The sequence below is a fragment of the Pleurodeles waltl genome, chromosome 5 (assembly GCF_031143425.1).
Source record: "Pleurodeles waltl isolate 20211129_DDA chromosome 5, aPleWal1.hap1.20221129, whole genome shotgun sequence".
In the NCBI taxonomy this organism is placed as follows: domain Eukaryota; kingdom Metazoa; phylum Chordata; class Amphibia; order Caudata; family Salamandridae; genus Pleurodeles; species Pleurodeles waltl.
Window position 1 is genome coordinate 1,421,834,950 of NC_090444.1, and position 21,551 is coordinate 1,421,856,500.

General features: G+C 44.0%; 1 protein-coding gene across 5 annotated transcripts in view; it reads left to right on the plus strand.

The window, feature by feature from the left end:
• ASRGL1 (asparaginase and isoaspartyl peptidase 1) overlaps positions 1-21,551 on the plus strand; it is a 180,360-nt gene that overhangs the window by 35,450 nt on the left and 123,359 nt on the right. For all 5 annotated transcript variants that reach the window (XM_069235708.1, XM_069235707.1, XM_069235706.1 and 2 more), the window contains exon 3: positions 20,657-20,799. In XM_069235708.1, coding sequence (XP_069091809.1) covers positions 20,657-20,799 — 143 coding nt within the window. The remainder of the gene's footprint in view (positions 1-20,656; positions 20,800-21,551) is intronic.

Here is a 21,551-nt window from a genome sequence, read left to right on the forward strand (position 1 = left end):
TGTCTGTCTTTTGCTCCCAGTGTGACATACAAGCGGAGGTGGTCCACTTATATTGAAGAAAAATCACAGCTCTGTTTTTAATCAAAGATGAATGTGCTTTTTATCATAAGTTCTCAGCCTGATGTGGGATTTTCTAAAACGAACAAACTACTATCAAACCTCTTGTTTTGATGGCCTCCTTTGCGTATTAGACTTCATTAGTATAGTCTTCTTTTGACTGTGGCCTTACTATGTAATATTTATGATTTTTCAGGAAGAGTAAATCACTATTTCGTATTTATTCGACACTTTCTGAGTCCTATGATAGTCGCTGGCAGCTTTCAACAAAGCAAAATCCTATTTCAAGGAAAGCGGCCATTATCGATGTCTCTGTAAGTGGATTCCCTTGAGCAGTGACAAAGAATAACAGTAAGTTCCCTTCTGGAATGGCGCAGTGGGCAAAACACTACGAAATGGAAAATGGCCTAATGGAACTACCAGATTCCGAGATTAATTCAAGAATTTTGACCATCAATTTTAAGTTGTCCTCAAATGATAACACAAAAACAAGGAGCACCTCTGGCTAAACATATCCATGTGCTCATCTCATAATAATAAAAAGGAGAATCTGGGAGAGAAATCTCTCTAAAGCATCTTGGCTTCTCTCTATATTTCAGTAAACAAGGTCAGTCACTGTCATGCAAATTTCATGTCCGTTTCACCACCATAACCTATATGATTTAATGGGATCCTGGAGTTTAGGTACAACATAAACATGTAAGCTTGTATCTTTTACCCAACGTCTGCAGTGATAATGGAAATGCTTAATCAGTGAAGCGCATTTGAAGCCAATGGTGGCCCTTCCTTACAGTAGAGTGAGGGCTTCCCTGGAAACTAATCGCAGGATTTCTCCAGACTCCCTATGGGAAATACTTCAACATCTGTCATCACTCGAGCTCCACAAAGCCTGTTGCTCTTATTGCTGTAAGTATTAGCAGTTAGTGTAGACTTTGCCTTTGATATGGCATCACTTATAAATCATAAAATAACACTGAATATTGTAAAGTTTTTAACCCCAAACAAATTGATAATCTAACCCAGGCATGCATTTTCATTTATGCCCACAGATGGTCCTACACGCAGAGTATAATATTCCGTCTTAAGCGCTACCTGCACCAGCCTAAGTTAATTTTTTTTTTAAATCCTTAAGATGTGGTCGATTTGAAGCATGCCTGATGTGAGCATTGTTTTGTTAATACTACAACATATTCGACCATCTGTCATACACGTTTACTAGAATAGATTAACTACAAGACTGTCGGCACGTCCTGATGTGGTCGCAAATGAGAAGCTTATATGTTCTTAAAACCACGCTGGTTCTTCGAAGTACATGAGTTTCTATAGAAAAAAGTTTCTCTTTTGCAAGTGTAAACGCAGCGATAGTGAGTAGTGTGCTGTTCCTTGCAGGCCACAGCTCTTGTGTTTGTTGCTAATCACAACAGGTTGCAAATAGTAATCTGCCGAATTTATATTCATTACTCAGGTAGCTCTGTGACCCACTGCAGCTGGGGGTTTTGTGCTGCAAAGTGTTAGTACATAGGTTACATTGCATAAATAAAACTGGTTGCAAACATTAAGTGTGCCATTGCTAACCACTTTTTTTTACAACCAGACTGGCCCATAATCTCTTTCTGCATAAGGTAGACCACACCCTCCACCATCACATTCCCCAGACATCTATTGGGAAAGTTCCACTGTGAAGCTCTTACTGAAGGTGTATGGCATTATCACAAACCGAGAAGTGGATCTTTGGTCCCTCTGCTGGTGCTTCCTCCAAGTTCAGACCTGGAAAATGGTGACTGATATCTGAGTAGTGTGTATCCATTAACATCTTCCTTGCCACTTATCTATAATCCAGGCAGCAGTAGAAGGCGTGGGGCCCTCATTTGCAGAGAGCATCTCTCCTTCAGATATGGCCCCAATAGCCTGTGTGCCTGTGGGAATTGGCTGAGATTCCCACCAGCAGGGAAATCCTGCCAGTCACTGCACACCTTTGTTCAGTGGGCTGGTAGACTCTTTTTGCCACCAGACAGGCCACAGCTATCATTTCTGTTGGTAGTGCTGCATTCTCAGCCCAAAACAATTTCCCTGAATTTCCAGCAGGACATACATGGGCTTGGTTAATTTGCAGTCTTCCTCTTACCCTGAAAAGAAGGCTGTGCAGCAGTGTATTCCATCAGCCCATGACAAAGTCTTACACCCAGGAGGGAGGACGTTCTCAACATTTACTGCAACAAATTGTTGATCAACTTGACAGTCCTTTTCGCCAGACCATTTTCCCTGTCTTTTATCCACCACTGCATAATTCAGTTCTCCTACAACTGCATTTTTTGCTTCTGATATAAAATGAATTCCTTATCTATCATCATTCAGTAGTTCAGGTAAGCCCTTCTTTGAAAATGTGGTTTAAAACCTTTGCTACCTTTACCACTACAGCTAAAATAAAAATGACCAAACCAAGGGTCAGAAGTAAGCCCTTGGTGCAGGTAGGAAGACGCCTAAGGAAACGGCTTTGAATACATTGGGGCCTTGCTAAAAAGATATGTTGGACTATGCAAAGTTGTGTTTCTGTGGTACTCTTGTATGTACTCTTACATGCTTTCGTGAGTTGGCCTCAAAACATGAGGAATATTCTGGACCTATTTATATACAAAGGACTGTGTCTGCTTTGCACTTTTACTGATAGGAGTCAAGTAAGTGTATGTAAAAGAGTATTCCTGTTATCCTGTTCTCTGACTTCCATGCCCCTAAATTGCATGTCTGAATCTGCCTGGATGTTTATATAAAATAAGGTAATCACTTCACATATTAGAACCAGGTTCTTGATGCAGAAGCTTAGGGACCTGTGTGCAGAGTGACTGAGCAGACCACTTTGATAAGCACCACATGTATAGAAATGCGAATCTCATCATCAGAAGACTCAGCAATTGGTTGACTTTTTTCCCTTTGCAAGTGATTTAAATACAGACATTTTTTAAAACAAAACCCCTGAATTGTAGAAGTTTGATAAACATCACATAAGTTGTTTTATGAGTGTTCCAAAACAGAGTAATGCATCTTATGATGAGTCATTTTATTCGCTGACTCTTTTCTCTTAAGAAACCAAGGTACTCATGAATTCCAATTCAGCTGGGAAAATCCAACAACTTTGTTTTCTAAATGAAAATGGCAATTAACATATGATGTTAGAAACCTAGTCGAGATAAACTGTATTAATGAATCAGTTAAAACATATTTACGAGCAGCCACAAAACCCTTTCCAGCTGAAATTGACACATGCAGTAAAGAATTTGATGTATGTTTTTTTCAAATCCGATTGATTGACTCAAGAGGAGAGCATTTGCCCACCCTTAACGTGGTAGCATTGCATTTCAAAGTTTGAGGTGAGAATGTGAATGTGTTCAGGGTAGGTGCATGGAAGTGGTCATTGGAAATGTGGCGAACACACACAGTTACGACTTTTTGGGTGTTCACAAAAATTTCCAGAGGCTTTTCACACTGAATTTGCTCCCCTGAATTGCCAAAAATGGAGTAGTAATGGAGTAGTAAGTGTACAGTTTGCTGTACAGATTGTGTGTTATTTTTTTTTAACTGTCATTTTTTCAGAGGTCATTAGGGAACGGTAATAAGCAGCATATCTAATATCTCAGTACTTCCTGTGCATAGGGAAAAACTGCAGAGGGGATAATCCACCTGTTTAAGAAATGTAAAGGTTTTTTTTTTTTTTTGGATCGTTTTATTGATATTTGTGTTGGTACAATACAATCAGTGATAAATGTTGGATATCTCGGAACATAGTGGAACACATAATGGTGTGTATAGCAATTAATATAGAGTGGTATTCATGTCCTGTTGGCAATACAGTCGAATTACGATGGTAGACAGATAAGCCTGGGTAAAAGGAGAAATGCAAATATTTAAATTCAAAGGTGGGCCTATGTCCATAAAGATGCACTTGAGCATGATCAGTTAGACAACTGTTTAGTAAATACAGAGAGAACGAGTAGCTAGGGTTGTAAGTCAGGTGAATTATAGTTATCTTACATTACAAATCCATGTTTTGTGAGAAACATTTAACAGAACCTGCCCCTCACCCCACTCCCAAATAAAACAACTCAAAAGACCACCCTGCTTAGCAAACTGTGGTCGTTCCCCTCACTCTTTATCATAGCCTGACACTGCTTCTTGATGAACCAAATTAATAACCGGTGCTCACAATCTTCATCTATGGGCCCTGTCAGCGCTACCTTCCTTCTCGTGTGTTTGGTTGGATTGTAGGTCTAATAAAATAGTGTTCCAGTAGGCAGCAATAGGGTACTTTCGTAGTCCAATCGTGTCTTCATGATGCAGAGCCATGCTTTCAGTCTGTGTCCAATTAATTATTGAGCGCTCCCAAGCCACAATTGGTGGAGGTGTAGGGGATTTCCATCTTCGGGTTAGAAGTTGTTTGGCTACAATAAAGCCTAAGTCAAAAAAATGGGAAGTTATTCAATACTTTTTTGTGCCTCGTAACTGAGTCACCACCTTTCCAACTTCCACTACGGTGGTTGGGCCGACAGGAGAGTGCCCTGGGGGCACTATGGAGAGTGATACGCGCCGGAGCACAAATGTCAACCAGGAAGTAAAAAGGGCATGTGCCCTAGAAGGGGGCGGGGAGAAAGACGTGGAGGAGATTGCAGAAGAGGATGCGGGTGAAGAAGGAAGCATCGGGAGGATTCCAGGAGACGTTGAGGGAGGCAGAGAGGACACCGCAACTGAAGGAGAGGACGTCGGAGGCTCGGAAGATGTATACAGCACAAAACAAGCTGGTGGAACCGAACACCGAGAAGGAGAGAAAGAAACCCCAGGAGAAACAGAAACAACCCGCCACATCCCAAGAGGGAAGTGACTAATGCAGGTATGTGCCTGCCTACTGTGTCCCACAACATATTTTCAAAGAAAGAAGTGGGAGGTGGAGAAAGAAGAGTGAGGGAGGAGGGTGGTAAAAGTAACTGACTTCAACATAAGCCCTCCTGAACATTAGAGAACTATTATAGTCGGTCTGACCTGAACATCCAAAAACAGGTCGCAGACTTTTTTTTTTTTTCCTTCTTTTCTTGTTGGCTGCACATTATCACCAATACACTCTTTCACAACACCAAACATAAAAAGAGGTTCGCTGAGTGTTCACTATTAGGCACCATCCCTCACTTCCTTTTCCCCCATTTTTTCCTCCCTCCCCACCTCTCGCCAGGCGATAAAGAAAAGTACTTTCTTCTTGTCCTTCTGTCTGTTGTTTTCACTCTTTCGGGGGAACGCCATCATCTGGACCCGAGCTATATTTGGAAAGAAGAAAGAAATCAAGACAATTAAAAAGAAAAGGTCAAAGGAGAAGACCACTAAGAGAGGAGGAAAAGAGACGAGATAAAGAGGAAAGAGCAGAAAGGACATGAGTTAATTTAGAATAAAACTATTAAGGAAAACTTTTAAAAGCTAAATCAAGAAAAATAAAAAGAAGCCTCGTTATATCATTACAATTAAAAGAGTTGTCTGGAACTTGAATTTCTTATCAATTCTCCTGACCAGACCAACGTTCAAATACCCGCGACATGCCTACAATGTAATTCCAGGAGACCTATTTCTCACCTGTGTATATTGGTTCAATGCATGCCGATAGGCGTGATGTGATGCCAGCCCAATATTTGTGTAAACAGGGACAGGACCACAGCATATGCAGCAAGTCAGAAACTAAGTGTGCACACTGTAGGCATGCTGCATCCTCTCTGCTGCAAAACCTTTCTTAGCAGGTGTGAGATAAGCTCTGTGTATGATGTACGTCTGAATAAGTTTCAATTGGGCATTGCGTGGCATGTGTCTTGGACTTTCTATTGGGACTGTCCACTCCTTATCGGTGCAAATGTGCACTAAGTCTGCCTCCGAGCGCTGTCTCAGGATGCGGAGTTGTGGAGTAGTATGGGTACGGAGAGAGTTGGCGAACCAGCATATGAGGTGACTGCCCACCCCCAACCCATCACATGTAAGTATTGGACTGTGAGATGCATAGGTGGTTTGGTGGTCAGGGTCCCACAGTGGGCCCTAGTGTGGTTAGCAATGAGTTATGTAACAAAAATTGACCTTGGTATAGGCCATCTTTTTTCATCAATATCTTGTATGTTGCCAGTGCATCTTTCTACAGATCCCCCAGTGTGTGTAACCCAGTGAAGTGCTGCGTTGCCAGTTTGGCCATCAATGTGGTCTTTCCAGCCCGAGGTGTGCCCAGTAGTGCCAAGCCCAGCCCATAGGGGATCACATGATTAGTGATGCAGAGGCACCTGTGGAAACAGCTATCCGCCACTCCCAGGAATAATGTGCCAGGGATCTGCGCTTACGTGCATGGGTGATATAAATGGAACATCGCGGGCAGGTTCCAGCCAGGGGAGGATGTGGCTGTGTCCAATAGATGTAGAACATTCAGTCACTGAGCGACCCTCTCAACCTGGGCAGCAAGGTAATATTGCTCAGAATCGGATGCAGCCAATCCTCTCTTGTCTGTAGGGAAGCAAATCCTTTTCAGTGTCACTCTACTTTGTGATTTGTCCCAAATGAACTCTTAGGTATGTTGGTCAAACTAGCTGAAAACAGCAACATGAATGTAAATAGAAATATTAGTAAAGAAATAATAGAGGCAGGGTAAAGCCACCATCTTTAATAACGCCAGCCCTCCTGCAACTGCCAGGGGCAGCGTGCACCAGAAAGCCATCTGGGCGCACAAGGATGTTACTTTTCAAGTGATATTTCCTTCATAAATATTGGTCATGGAATGATATATCTGCACCCCCAGCTACCTGAATCTGTGTTGCTGCCAATCCAGTCGCCCCCCCACTGAGCTCAAAGCAGGGATCAGGAACTTCAGGAAGAAAGGGGAACAAGCCTGATTTAGTCCAATTTACTCTCAGACCGGAAATGGTAGCGAAGTGAGTTAGCGTTAAAGTAGTCGTGGCAGGAATATCATGTGTGTCCCTGGTGTAAATTAATATATTATCTGCATTTAAAGGTATTACATGTATCCCATCGCGCAGCGGGATGCCCCATAGCATCCCATCCTGTCTCATCTCAATTGCTATTGAAATCAGCAGGGACTACAACGGCATCTCCTTCTCGTCACTCTCTATGTGTGGCAGTGAATCTTGAGATAAGAGGCTCTGTCTTAATGCTAATACGGGGGTTAGTGTATAATAGTTTTACTAAGCATTCAAAAGTGGTGGCCAAATCCGTAGTCTGACAACACAGCAAAAAGGTACCCCCATTCCAGGGAGTCAAAGGCCTTTTCAAGATCTAGGACCAAACATCCAGCAGGAGGCCATGTATGACTGAAATAGGTTGACTTTGAAGAAGCAACGTAGATTTGGGGAGGTGTTGCGTGGAGAGACAAACCCATTTTGTTGTGGATGGACTAAAGACGGGACCAACAGTGCTAATCGATCCACAGGTATTTTCGCTAATATATTTTATAATCGATGTTTAATAATGCTACAAGTCTGTAAGAGTCAACTAGTTCAGGGTCCTTATTGGATTTGGCCAGGGCAATAACTGGTGCCTCTTGCTGGGAGGCTGCCGATGGAGGGGGCTTCCTCATATACCTTCAGCCAGTGTGAGGCCAACTGAGTTGCCTATGTTTTGTATAATTCTGTTGGCAGATTATCAGGGCCTGGGGATCTGTTAGTGGCCAACGATTTGATAGCTTCTTAATTTCTGCCAGCTCGATGGGACCGTCTAGATCTGACCTCTGACCAATGGTAATACGGGGCAGTAGCAGGTTAGTGAAGGGGTCATAGACATCTGTGTCTTAATTTCTTAGGACTGATATACCAGTATATAATGCCATGCGAGTTCATCATGTATAGCATGTTGAGTATAAAAGACATCGCGTATTTCAGGGTGCAGCGCCATTATGGATTGGTGAGGCCGATCCTTCCAGATAAGCTATGTTAAGAGTCGTCTGGCTTTGTCCGCTGTGCGATGTGTGCAAACATTAATGCACCGTAGTCTTTCTAATAGTATGGTGTATTTGTGCCTAGCTTTTCCCAGTTCTCCAGCTCTACTGGGATCACTAGCCGCTGGTGTCTCCAGACCAGAAGTGCGCATTCCAACTTGGAAATATATCTGGTAATCTGCTGTCTCATGTTACTCTGAATGCTTAGGCAGTGTTCCTGTAATGTCACTTTAAGAGCGTCCCACTCTATCATTTTAGTGGAAGCTGTATCTACATTAATGTCAAAGTAGGCTGTGAATGCGGACTCAAGTGAGGTCCTGAAAGGAGGATCTTCCAATAATGTGGGTTGCAGCTCGAGGGTATGGAGGTGGGATTGCCACCCACTGCAATTACAGTACTGGAGGATTATGATCAGAGTGGGTACGCTCCCTGTACTCTATACCTGTAATGGAAGGAAGTAGCGATGGGGCACCCATTAGCCTATCAGTGCGTACATGCAGTTTGTGGGGTACGGAGTCAAAGGAATACACCCTTGTGGCAATGGTTCGGGAGCGCCAGAAGTCGCCCGTCCACCATTGTTTGAGCCAGTCAGTCAGCATTTGAGCATTGGAGGTCACAAGTGTGCAGGGTGGTGGGGAGAAGGAGCAATCAAGGGCAGTATATAAGACACTGTTAAAATCTCTTCAAGTAGCCATGGTGTAGCTTTTTAGCGGGATAATGCATGGAAAAAAGTGGTTTTGCAGCATGGGGCATAATTGGAACCCAAAATAATGGAACAGCTGTCTAGGCGTCCTGTTACTGTAACTTGGCGGCCCTCCAGGTATTGCACTGTATCTGCGAATACAAATGGGATGCCAGGCCTAGCCCATTTCAAGACACCCCTGACATATGTGGAGTAGTTGGTGGAAAATACCTGTCCCCGCCATCGCCTCTGATGTTTGTTGCTCTCTGTGTGCATGAAATGAGTCTCCTGTAACAGTGTGATATGCGTGGAGCGACGTTTTAGGTAAGAATAAACTGAGTAGTGGCTTGAAGGAAGGTGCATGCACCCCCCACATTCCATGTGAGTATATTAAATTGGGTCATAAGTGACGGGACGTGTCACCCACACTGTGAACGCTACTCGTGAGAAAGTGGGGTTAGTGGCACAGTGCACCAGGATAGGTGTCTGTTGGTATCTATGCTGGGAGAGGGTGTGGGTAAAAACTGGAAACATACAAAATAATTAGAAAGCAAGGTGAATAACAATAAAACAGAGGGACAACATGTTTCCGCCCAAATGCCCAACCATTCAAAACTGGTAAGGGTTAACCAGTTGTGAAACTGATGGGGGAAAAACTGGGCATCCTATAAAAAGGGCATCCTGTCCAATAGAGGAGTTCTCCAGGGCCCATCTGTATCTCTGTACCATGACTGTCTTTGCAGCAGCAAACGTGTGAGATAAAGATTACTTGGGCATGGGCCAGACACCATCGTTCTGTTACCCCTGCAAAAAAGGAAAATACATTGTTTATACATTACATGGAGAGGACATGGCTATGCACATACCGTCAGTGGTAACAGAAATATCAAGTAGTAACAGACTGGTATTCTGGGTATCAGAGAATATTGTCAGATGTCTTCGGGGTGACTCCGTTGAGTCTGCTGTGGAGGGCCATGTAGTAGAAGAACCATCATCACTGACCGATTTGTCGGAGGCTTCGTCCCGGTCCGAGCCCCGACCTTAGTCTCATATTGCTGCAGCGCACTGTAGTGCCAGTCGCCTCTCTCGTATGACTTGTTCGCAGTCTGGGGTGGCCTTCAAGTGTGTGATGTTTTGTGACCAGGGGCATCTACCACGTTGCTTCAAAGTGGCTCTGTTATAACTCACGTTGCCAGTCCTCGAAGGGCAGTCAGTTGTGGAATGCCCTGCCTCCTCCAACCAGTCCCATGCGTCCTTAGGGGAGTTGAAAAAATGTGTCTTGCCCCAGCTGCCTCCCTCCGGTGCGCTGGAAAAAGTAGAGCATATCAAATGTTTAGTTCTTGAAGCCTGATTTTTACTGAAAGGAAGAAGTTTCTGCACCAGTATAATGTAGAAGGGGAAGAACATTACTTTTGTGTTATCAACTTTGACTCCCTGTAAATTTTGTGTCTCTGGTATGACTGCATTTTTATCCTTGTAGTGTAATAAGCGAAACAGAAATGGTCTGGGGCTGGAGTCGGGAGGCAGATGGTGCGCTGGGACACGGTGGGTGTGCTCCACAGAGAAGAATGGCAAAAGAGAATCCTGGGGTAACAATTGCCGCAACCAGGGTTCCGCATAGGCAACAGCATCCTGACCTTTCGTTCACTATGGTAGGCCTATCATGCTTATGTTATTGTGGTGTGAGCGGCCCTCAGCATCCTCCATGTGATATCCCAGGATGCGGGCACATTCAGACATCTGGCATACAGTAGAATTGATGTCATGAGTCTTCAGCTGAAGCTCTGCTATGGTGAGCTTGACGGAGTGAACTTTATCCATAAGTTTACGGTGATCCACGTGAAGCAGCTCTAAGTCAGACGTCACTGCGTCTATTTTGTTTTCAAGGGAGGTACGCATGGTCTCCAGAGTAGTATTGATTCTCTCCACCGCTGCCAGAGTCAAGTTTATCACTTAAAGAGATTGTGGGAACGTTTTCATCCGAGTTCTTGGTCTGTAGAGGATCTTGACTGTGCGCCCTTAGCAGTTGCACGTGGCCTATCCATGGCTCTATGTTTCGGTTGATCAGTTTAGGGTATCATGGGCTTGTCCCCCAGGGCCCGCTTGCCAGGACCCAGCGATACCGGTGGAATGGCAGCATGAGCAACTCCAGATTCTCAGGAGTGTAACAGTGGCTACCGCTCACACTGAGCAGTTCAGAGAGGACGTGGGTCTTGGTGCGACAGGTCACTCAGGGCCTGCACCGGGGTAGTCTCAATCGGGTATTGGTCACCAGTTTTAGTGATAGTCAATATTGTTGTGAGGTAGAGGGCCCGCTTACCAGCATCGACAATATCCACCAGATGCTGCAGCACGAGTAAACCTCTCAGAGGAGAAGGTATGGACTGCCTCAATCAGGTCTTACTGCATCGTGGCAGGAGCTGTATGTTTTCAGCCTACTGTAATACAGTCCCTCCGACGGTCAGTCTCTTTCTTCTGAGACACTGTTCTGGCTGCCCGGTTCCCACGCGGTAGTTTGGTGCCCAGTACTTCTAGAGCTCCTATGCCCATTTCACGCCAAGTTCCCCTTGCTCTACTGTCAGACTTGATCAGAAGCCACCACCAGCGCTTCCAGCAGGCAGCGTTCAGTTACGTCCTTGCAGTGCCTGCACTGCGTAGGCCTCAGCTCCGTACCTGTGACCCAGTGGTTGTCAGCTGCAGCACATCTCCACGGCCTTCCCCAACCCCAACTTCGTCATTGGGGGCAGCTATTTGTGTGATGAATGTGGGAAGGCTGGTGAGAAGCGCTGATGCCGGGTCCCCAGCAGGATAAGCAAAGACTAATCGGGGTGAGCAGTGGAGCTCTTTCAATGCGCGTCGGCCCTGCTGACAGCTCAAGCCACCATAAGAAATATTAAGTGTATATATGTTAGAAATGGAGTCTTTGGTTGGCAGTCAGGTTACCCCCTGTCCAAGCAAGTACCCTCAGTCTAGTCAGGGTAAGTCGCACACAATCCAAATTATCCTGTGCCCACCCTCTGGTAGCTTGGCACTGAGCAGTCCGGCTTAACTTAGAAGGCAATATGTAAAGTATTTGTGCAATAAATCCTGCAATAACACAGTAGAACACCACAGAAATACACCACAGAGTGTTTAGAAAAATATGTAATATTTATCTGGTAAGATGCAGGACAAAATGATTAAGGTGCAATAAGTATATTTTAAATTATCACTGTAAAAATGATACAAAGTGTCCTTAGTCTCTAAAAAGCAACAAATGTCTCTTGCAATCACAAAGTACCTGGTTTGCGTGCAAAATCTCAGCAAGGAACTGCAGAAGAGGAGAGGCATGAAAAACAGGGAGGTGTGGGTTGATTTCTCAGGCCGCACACGGCGATGTGTTGTTTGTTTTTCACGCAGGGAAGGCTTTGCGTTGATTTCCGGTGCTCGGATCTGGATCTTCTTCGGGTTGCGGGGTTTTCGGACACCCCGGGGACGATGCGTTGAAATACGGCACTGGCAGAACGGAGTTGCGGGGGCCTGCGTTGATCCGGTGGGCGTTGCTTGGAAAATTCTACCGCACGGCAGGTGTTGCGCTGATTCCTCTCAGGAAGTCGGGCTGCGTCGTTCCCTTTCGGCTGTGCGTCGATTGAGTGGGCCATGCGTCGAATTGCCTGGCGCTGCGTCGATCTTCTTCCCCACACCAGGATTTTTTCTTGCAGGAACGACGTCTGTATGGTCCTGAGACTTCAGGAAACAGGATGCAAGCTCTATTTAAGCCCTTGTAGAGCACTTCTCAGCACAGCCAGAGAGCAGCAAGGCAGCAGGGCAACAGCAAGGCAGCAGTCCCTCTCAGAAAGCAGTCAGGTGAGTCCTTTGGGCAGCCAGGCAGTTCTTCTTGGCAGGTTGTAAGTTCTGGTTCAGGTTCTCTTCTCCAGGAAGAGTCTTGATGAAGTAGAGTGTCTACCTCCGAAGTGTCTGAGTTGGTAGGGTCATTGACCCTGCTTAAATATCCAAATGTGCCTTTGAAGTGGGGGAGACTTCAAAGAGTGGCTTAGAAGTGCTTAAGATCCCCTTTCAGTTCCATCCTGTCTGCCAGGGTCCCAGAAGGGGGTGTGGCAGTCCTTTGTGTGAGGGCAGTTTACTGTCCTTTGATATGTAAATGTCAGGCCCCCCACCCTCCCAGCCCAGGAAGACCCATTCGGTGTGCAGATGTATGCAAGTATGACTGAGCATCCTGTGTTTGGGGTTTGTCTGAGTGAATGCACAAGGGAGTTGTCAACTAAACCTAGCCAGAGGTGGATTGGAAGGCACACAATGATTTAAGTGTAGAGAAATGCTCACTTCCTAAAAGTAGCATTTCTGAAATAGTAATATAAAATCCAACTTCATCATTAAGAAGGATTTTGTATCACCATTCTGGCCTTACTAAATATGACCAGACTACTCCTTTCGGATCAGGATCTACCACTTAAGCAGTGTGAGAGTAGCCCTAATGATATCCTATGAAAAGAGCAGGCCTCACAGCAGTGTAAAACGAATTTAGGAGTTTTACACTACTAGGACATATAGAACACACATATTCATGTCCTGCCTTTTACCTACGTAGCACCCTGCCCTATGGGCTACCTAGTGCCTACCTTAGGGGTGATTTATATGTAGAAAAATGGGAGCTTAAAGCTTGGCAAGTACTTTTAAATGCTAAGCTGAAGAGGCAGTGAAACTGCACACACAGGCACTGCAGAGGCAGGCCTGAGACATGGTTAGGGGGCTCCTTATGTGGGTGGCACAACCAGTGCTGCAGCCCACTAGTAGCATTTAATTTACAGGCCCTGGGCACATGTAGTGCACTTGACTAGGGACTTACAAGTAAATTTAATAAGCCAATTGAGTATGAGCCAATGTCACCATGTTTTAAGAAGAGAGCATATGCACTTTAGCACTGATTAGCCGTGGTAAAGTGCACAGAGTCCTAAAGCCAGCAAAAATTTGGTCAGAAAAAGTGAAGAAGGAAGGCAAAAGGTTTGGGGGTGACCATGCAGAAAGGCCATTTCCAACTATATATATATATATATATATATATATATATATATATATATATATATATATATATATATGTTCGATGGCATGTGTAGCTGCAGATACACATGCTTTGCACATCCCGCCATCTAGTGTTGGGCTCGGAGTGTTAAAAGTTGTTTTTCTTCGAAGAAGTCTTTTCGAGTCACGACATCGAGGGATTCCTCCCCTTTCGGCTCCATTGCGCATGGGCGTCGACTCCATATTAGATTGGTTTTTTTCCGCCATCGGGTACGGACGTGTTCCTTTTCGCTCCGCGTTTCGGTTTCGGAAAGATAGTTAGAATCTCAGAAAAATCGTCAGTATTGTTTGCGTTCGGTATCGGGTTAGCTACAACAGATCGACACCGAATTTTGAAGAGCTCTGGTGGCCCTTTGGGGTTTTCGATCCCCCGTCGGGGCCTGGTCGGCCCGACCACGTGTCTCTTCAAGGCTAATGGAATGGACCCCATTCCACTTCTGCCCCAAATGTCACAAGTATCCTTCTACAGATCAGCACCTGGTCTGTAACTTGTGTTTGTCTCCAGAACACAAAGAAGATACTTGTGAAGCCTGTCGAGCGTTTCGGTCGAGGAAGACATTAAGAGACCGAAGAGCGAGAAGACTACAAATGGCGTCGGCGCCGACAGGACAAAAACACTTGGAGGAATAAGAAGAAACCTTCTCCATCGAGGATTCGGACTTGGACGAGGTCGATCCCGAACATACGCCGAAAACCGCAAGTAAGACGTCGACACACAAAACTCACGGAAAGACCACTAAAGCCCAGGGGACGCCACCGCCACCAGGCCATGGCTTAACCCGAAAAATAGGTGACCGATCATCGGCACCGAAAAAGGGCATGCATGTGTCGAAGACATCCGACTCCGGTCGAGATACCGGCACAGAGCAGACTCGACCCTGAGACAGAGGGTCAGAGCAAGTTCGGCACCGAGAGGGCGGCACCGAAACGATTCGGCACCGAGAGAGCAGAACGCCAAAAATTACAAAAGTGTCATTGGAGCCGAAAAAGACAGCCGAAAAAGTTTCCATTCCGAAACATCCGGCCTCGGAATCGAAAACAAGTTCCTACACAGAGGAACAGGGACTGTCCTCACAAATGCAAGGACATAGGTTCGGACAAGAACTAGAGTCAATGGAGCCAGACTACACTCAGAGAAGGCTCCACATCCAAAAGGACACAGGGAAGATAAGTACTCTTCCCCCAATTAGGATGAAAAGAAGTCTTGCCTTTCAAGAAAAAGACAAGCAGCCACAGGCAAAGGTGGCAAGACAAGTAACACCGCCACCATCTCCACCACACTCAACGCACACATCACCGGTAGCCACTCCACGACTGATGCAGTCCCCAACTCATACTGGAATGAGTCAGGATGATCCCGACGCATGGGATCTTTATGATGCACCAGTATCAGATAACAGCCCAGACTGTTATCCAGCGAGACCGTCGCCACCTGAGGACAGTACAGCCTACACACAGGTGGTGTCAAGAGCAGCGGCGTTTCATAATGTCACCCTGCATGCAGAGCCTATTGAGGATGACTTTTTATTCAACACACTATCCTCCACACATAGCCAATACCAAAGTCTCCCTATGCTACCTGGCATGCTAAAACACTCCAAGCAGGTGTTTCAGGAGCCTGTGAAGGGCAGGGCTATAACTCCAAGGGTGGAGAAAAAATACAAGCCACCGCCAACAGACCCTGTATACATAACGCAGCAATTAACACCAGACTCTGTGGTAGTAGGGGCAGCTCGCAAGAGAGCGAACTCACACACCTCGGGAGACGCACCACCTCCAGACAAGGAGAGTCGCAAGTTCAACGCTGCGGGAAAAAGGGTTGCAGCACAAGCGGCCAACCAATGGCGCATTGCCAACTCGCAGGCATTGCTGGCGAGATATGATAGGGCTCATTGGGACGAAATGCAACATTTCATTGAACACTTACCCAAAGAGTTCCAAAAAAGAGCACAACGGGTGGTGGAGGAAGGACAGAGCATTTCGAACAATCAAATACGCTCTGCAATGGATGCAGCGGATACAGCTGCTAGGACTGTAAATACAGCAGTGACCATAAGGAGACACGCATGGCTGCGTACATCAGGATTCAAGCCGGAAATACAACAAGCCGTGCTGAATATGCCATTTAACGGACAGCAGTTGTTTGGGCTGGAGGTGGACACTGCTATCAAAAAACTTAAAAAGGACACTGATACGGCCAAAGCCATGGGCGCACTCTACTCCCCACAGAGCAGAGGCACATTTTGTAAAACACAGTTTCGAGGGGGATTTCGAGGACAAAGCACAGAACCCTCAACCTCACAAACAAGGCCCACTTATCAGAGCCAATATCATCGGGGAAGTTTTCGGGGACAATATAGAGGGGGCCAATTCCCAAAGAGTAGAGGGAAGTTCCAAAGTCCCAAAACTCCTCAAAACAAGCAGAGAGTTCGACGTCACAAATCCCCAACATATAACACCTGTGGAGGGGAGACTAACCAAGTTCTACAAACATTGGGAAGAAATAACAGACACTTTGGTCCTAGCCATTATCCAGCATGGTTATTGCATAGAATTTCTCAAATTCCCTCCAAATGTCCCACCGAAAACACACAATATGTCAAAACAACACATGGATCTTCTAGAACTAGAAATCCAAGCGTTGTTACAAAAAGATGCAATAGAACTAGTACCAATTCATCAGAGAGGAACAGGAGTTTACTCGCTGTACTTTCTCATACCCAAAAAGGACAAAACTCTAAGACCTATATTAGATCTCAGAGCATTAAATACCTACATCAAATAAGATCACTTTCACATGGTGACATTACAGGATGTAATCCCATTGCTCAAACAACAAGACTACATGACAACACTAGACCTAAAGGATGCATACTTCCATATACCAATACATCCTTCACACAGAAAGTACTTAAGGTTTGTATTCCAAGGGGTACATTACCAATTCAAAGTGTTGCCATTCAGGATAACAACTGCGCCAAGAGTTTTTACAAAATGCCTGGCAGTAGTGGCTGCACATATCAGGAGGCAGCAAATACATGTGTTCCCGTACCTAGACGATTGGTTAATCAAAACCAACACGCAAGAACGGTGTTCACAACACACAAAGTATATCATAGAAACCCTCCACAAACTAGGTTTCTCACTCAACTACACAAAGTCACACCTTCAGCCGTGTCAAACACAGCAATACTTAGGAGCAACAATCAATACAACAAAAGGGATTGCCACTCCAAGTCCACAAAGGGTACAGGCATTTCACAATGTAATACAGGCCATGTATCCAAAACAGAAGATACAAGTCAAGATGGTGATGAAACTACTAGGCATGAAGTCCTCATGCATAGCCATTGTCCCCTAGCATCACAATTGTCACAGTTACAGGGTCAACTTCTAGATCTAGTGTTGATAGACCGCCAAACATACACTTGCTTCTATGGTGGAACAATATAAATTTAAACCAAGGGCGGCCTTTCCAAGACCCAGTGCCTCAATACGTAATAACCACAGATGCCTCCATGATAGGGTGGGGAGCACACCTCAATCAAAACAGCATCCAAGGACAATGGGATACTCAGCAGAGACAGTTTCACATAAATCACTTAAAACTACTGGCAGTATTTCTAGCGTTGAAGGCATTTCAACCCATAATAAGGCACAAACACATTCTTGTCAAAACAGACAACATGACAACAATGTATTATCTAAACAAACAGGGAGGAACACACTCGACACAGTTGTGTCTCCTGGCACAGAGAATATGGCATTGGGCGATTCACAACCACATTCGCCTAATAGCACAGTTTATTCCAGGGATTCAGAATCAGTTAGCAGACAATCTCTCTCGGGATCACCAACAGATCCACGAATGGGAGATTCACCCCCAAATACTAAACATTTACTTCCAAAGATGGGGAACACCACAAATAGACCTATTTGCAACAAAAGAAAACGCAAAATGCCAAAACTTCGCATCCAGGTACCCACAAGATTAATCATGCGTTATGGATGAGCTGGTCAGGGATATTTACATACGCTTTTCCCCCTCTCCCACTCCTTCCGTATCTAGTAACAAAATTGAGTCAAAACAAACTCAAACTCATACTAATAGCACCAACCTAGGCAAGACAACCTTGGTACACAACACTACTAGACCTCTCAGTAGTGCCTCATATCAGGCTTCCAAACAGACCAGATCTGTTAACTCAATACAAACAACAGATCAGGCATCCAAATCCAGCATCACTGAATCTAGCAATTTGGATCCTGAAGTCTTAGAATTCGGACATCTAGACTATACACAGGAATATATGGAGGTCATAAAACAAGCAAGGAAACCAACCACAAGTCATTTCTATGCAAATAAGTGGAAAAGATTTGTTTATTATTGCCATAATAATCAAATTCAACCATTACACGCATCTGCTAAACACATCGTAAGCTACTTACTGCATTTACAAAAGTCAAAGCTAGCTTTTTCATCCATTAAAATACATCTTACCGCAATTTCTGCTTATCTGCAAATTACGCACTCAACTTCATTATTTATGATCCCAGTCATAAAAGCATTTATGGAGGGCCTAAAGAGAATTATTCCACCAAGAACGCCACCAGTTCCTTCGTGGAACCTTAACATTGTCTTAACACGACTCATGGGTCCACCTTTTGAACCCATGCACTCATGTGAGATACAATATTTAACATGGAAAGTAGCGTTTCTCATTGCCATCACATCTCTAAGAAGAGTAAGTGAAATACAGGCATTTACCATACAAGAACCTTTTATTCAGATACACAAGCATAAAGTAGTTTTACGAACTAACCCAAAGTTCTTACCAAAAGTCATATCACCGTTTCACTTAAATCAAACAGTAGAACTACCAGTGTTCTTTCCAGAACCAGATTCTGTAGCTAAAAGAGCACTACATACATTAGACATCAAGAGAGCTTTAATGTACTACATTGATAGAACAAAACAAATAAGAAAAACAGAACAACTGTTCGTTGCTTTTCAAAAACCTCGTACGGGGAATCCAATATCCAAACAAGGCATTGCCAGATGGATAGTTAAATGTATTCAAACCTGTTATCTCAAAGCAAAAAGAGAACTGCCTATAACACCAAAGGCACATTCAACTAGGAAGAAAGGGGCTACTATGGCCTTTCTAGGAAACATTCCAATGACTGAAATATGTAAGGCAGCCACATGGTCTACGCCTCATACATTCACCAAACATTACTGTGTGGATGTGTTAACAACACAACAAGCCACAGTAGGACAAGCAGTACTACGAACTTTATTTCAAACAACTTCAACTCCTACAGGCTGAGCCACCGCTTTTGGGGAGATAACTGCTTAATAGTCTATGCAAAGCATGTGTATCTGCAGCTACACATGCCATCGAACAGAAAATGTCACTTACCCCGTGTACATCTGTTCGTGGCATGAGACGCTGCAGATTCACATGCGCCCACCCGCCTCCCCGGGAGCCTGTAGTTTTGAAGTTGATCTTGAACATTTGTAAATTTATAAATATATCACTTTAAACCACATTATGTACATACATATTTACTCCATTGCATGGGCACTATTACTATAATACACAACTCTTACCTCACCCTCTGCGGGGAAAACAATCTAATATGGAGTCGACGCCCATGCGCAATGGAGCCGAAAGGGGAGGAGTCCCTCGATCTCGTGACTCGAAAAGACTTCTTAGAAGAAAAACAACTTGTAACACTCCGAGCCCAACACTAGATGGCGGGATGTGCAAAGCATGTGAATCTGCAGCGTCTCATGCCACGAACAGATGTACACTGGGTAAGTGACATTTTCCATATATATCAAATGTTTGTTTTTTGTTTTTGTAAGTTCCAAACAGGACTATTTTAAGCATATGCATTGTACTGTTACTCCGGCATCTGTGAATGTGGCCCTTAGTACCCAGTAGCTATAAAATTACCTTACTCAGGATAATTGTGGTAGTTCAGAAACAGTTAAGGAAATCTTTTTGTGGCATGGCATAGAACATTTTATTGTCATTTGCGGACAAAATTCAGTTTAACAAATAATTCAGTGTAAACCACACATTATTTATTGCTTTGTAAGTACACCCTAGCAAACTACCCTAATGCCCATTGCAATCAGTAAACTCAATCCCACGAAAATATTAATGTATATAGTTCCATCTTGATTGTCTATAATGTTTAACAAGGCTATGTACCGTGATGGCATTATATTGAGGTGTGTTAATTCACATGGAGATGTCACACTCACCCCAATGTCCCATTAATTCATGACATCCCACACAGAATGACAGAAGTCCCCTCTGTCCCTCTGGTACTCAAACAGGTGGACGAGGGCTCCCTGTCCTTTCACCTACTGCTATATATAGAGTGCAGATAATTAAACTGGATAAGCCTGTACTATACCGAAATCACGATTTCACTTGTAGACATTTGAGAGAAAATGCGCAAAATGGCATATTGAGCTCGGGTTGGTTTTCTCTTGTAACCAAAAGACAAATCTCACTGGACTGGCCTGAAAATTGTCATAGGACACACCTAATTTCGAAATAATTCTCCACCTGCTCATTGTGTTCTCTGTTCTAAAGCATCATAGAGGACTCAGATCTTCCAAAATAAATTACAGTAAGGTCCTCAGAAGATTGGATTTGACAATTATTAAATGCTTGTAAAACTGATAGGAAGATATCAATTTTAAAGGATTGCCTTGTGGTATATGTTTTTAGTATTTAATTATGCCTGTTTGAAGACAATTTGTTTTTGCCTGTCAGTGTAAACAGTAATTAAACTTGTTTCCTAGTGCAACGTGTAGTTCAAGACTGTCCTTTTTCTCATTCTGCTTTTGATGGGGTCCGTAGGCTGTGGTTCTGTGCTTAACGAGAAGGGTGAGGTGGAAATGGACGCTATTGTTATGGATGGAAAAGATCTAGCCTCAGGGGCTGTGTCAGCGGTCCGATGCATTGCTAACCCGATTAAGCTTGCCAGACTCGTCATGGAAAAGGTACGTGTCATGTACATTTACCTAGGAAACAGTGTTTCCTTTAGACCCTGTCAGAGGAATTGGCATATGCTTCTTTGATAATAATGTTCTTATGATGTTTAAAGAATTGTGAGGAGTCCGGAGCAAAAAGCGATAAAATAATAAGACCCTCCATACTTTTCAAGAGGATATCTGTATCCAGTATAACTGTACGCAGCAATCATGTCTAATACTCATTAAACAGATAGGTGAAAAACAAACTAAATAAAATGAGCCCTTGAAGGCATAAGTAAAGAAGATAAATCATGCAAGCAAACATAGAAGTTATAAAATATAATCAGAAGAACTTCTGGAGTGTTGAATGGGGATCAGACAAGAGACTACTTTAGCATTTCGCTAAGACTGGGAAGAAATTATATAAGAATGTGTAAATGTATTATTGCTCGTAGATGTAAACAGGTTTTGAAGCATCTGGATGTCCAGTTGTATCTTGGGCACTGTAAAGTAAGGCCCTCATAATGGACTGTGTACACTGTGTGCTTCTAATGGATGTAACCTGCTAATCGCCTTTTCACAGCCTGAGATTTCAAACGGTGTTTAAAAAATCTTGAATAATTACATAGCAAACGCCTTTATGAGACCAATAAAGACTAGGCAGAAGGGAAGGAACAAATGCATTTTGAGAGCGCTTAAAAACCCACCAAAAGGGAATTCCAAAGTCCAAGTTAGTGAAAATTAGTAAATCTCATCGGTGTCTGTAGTGATATTTGTTT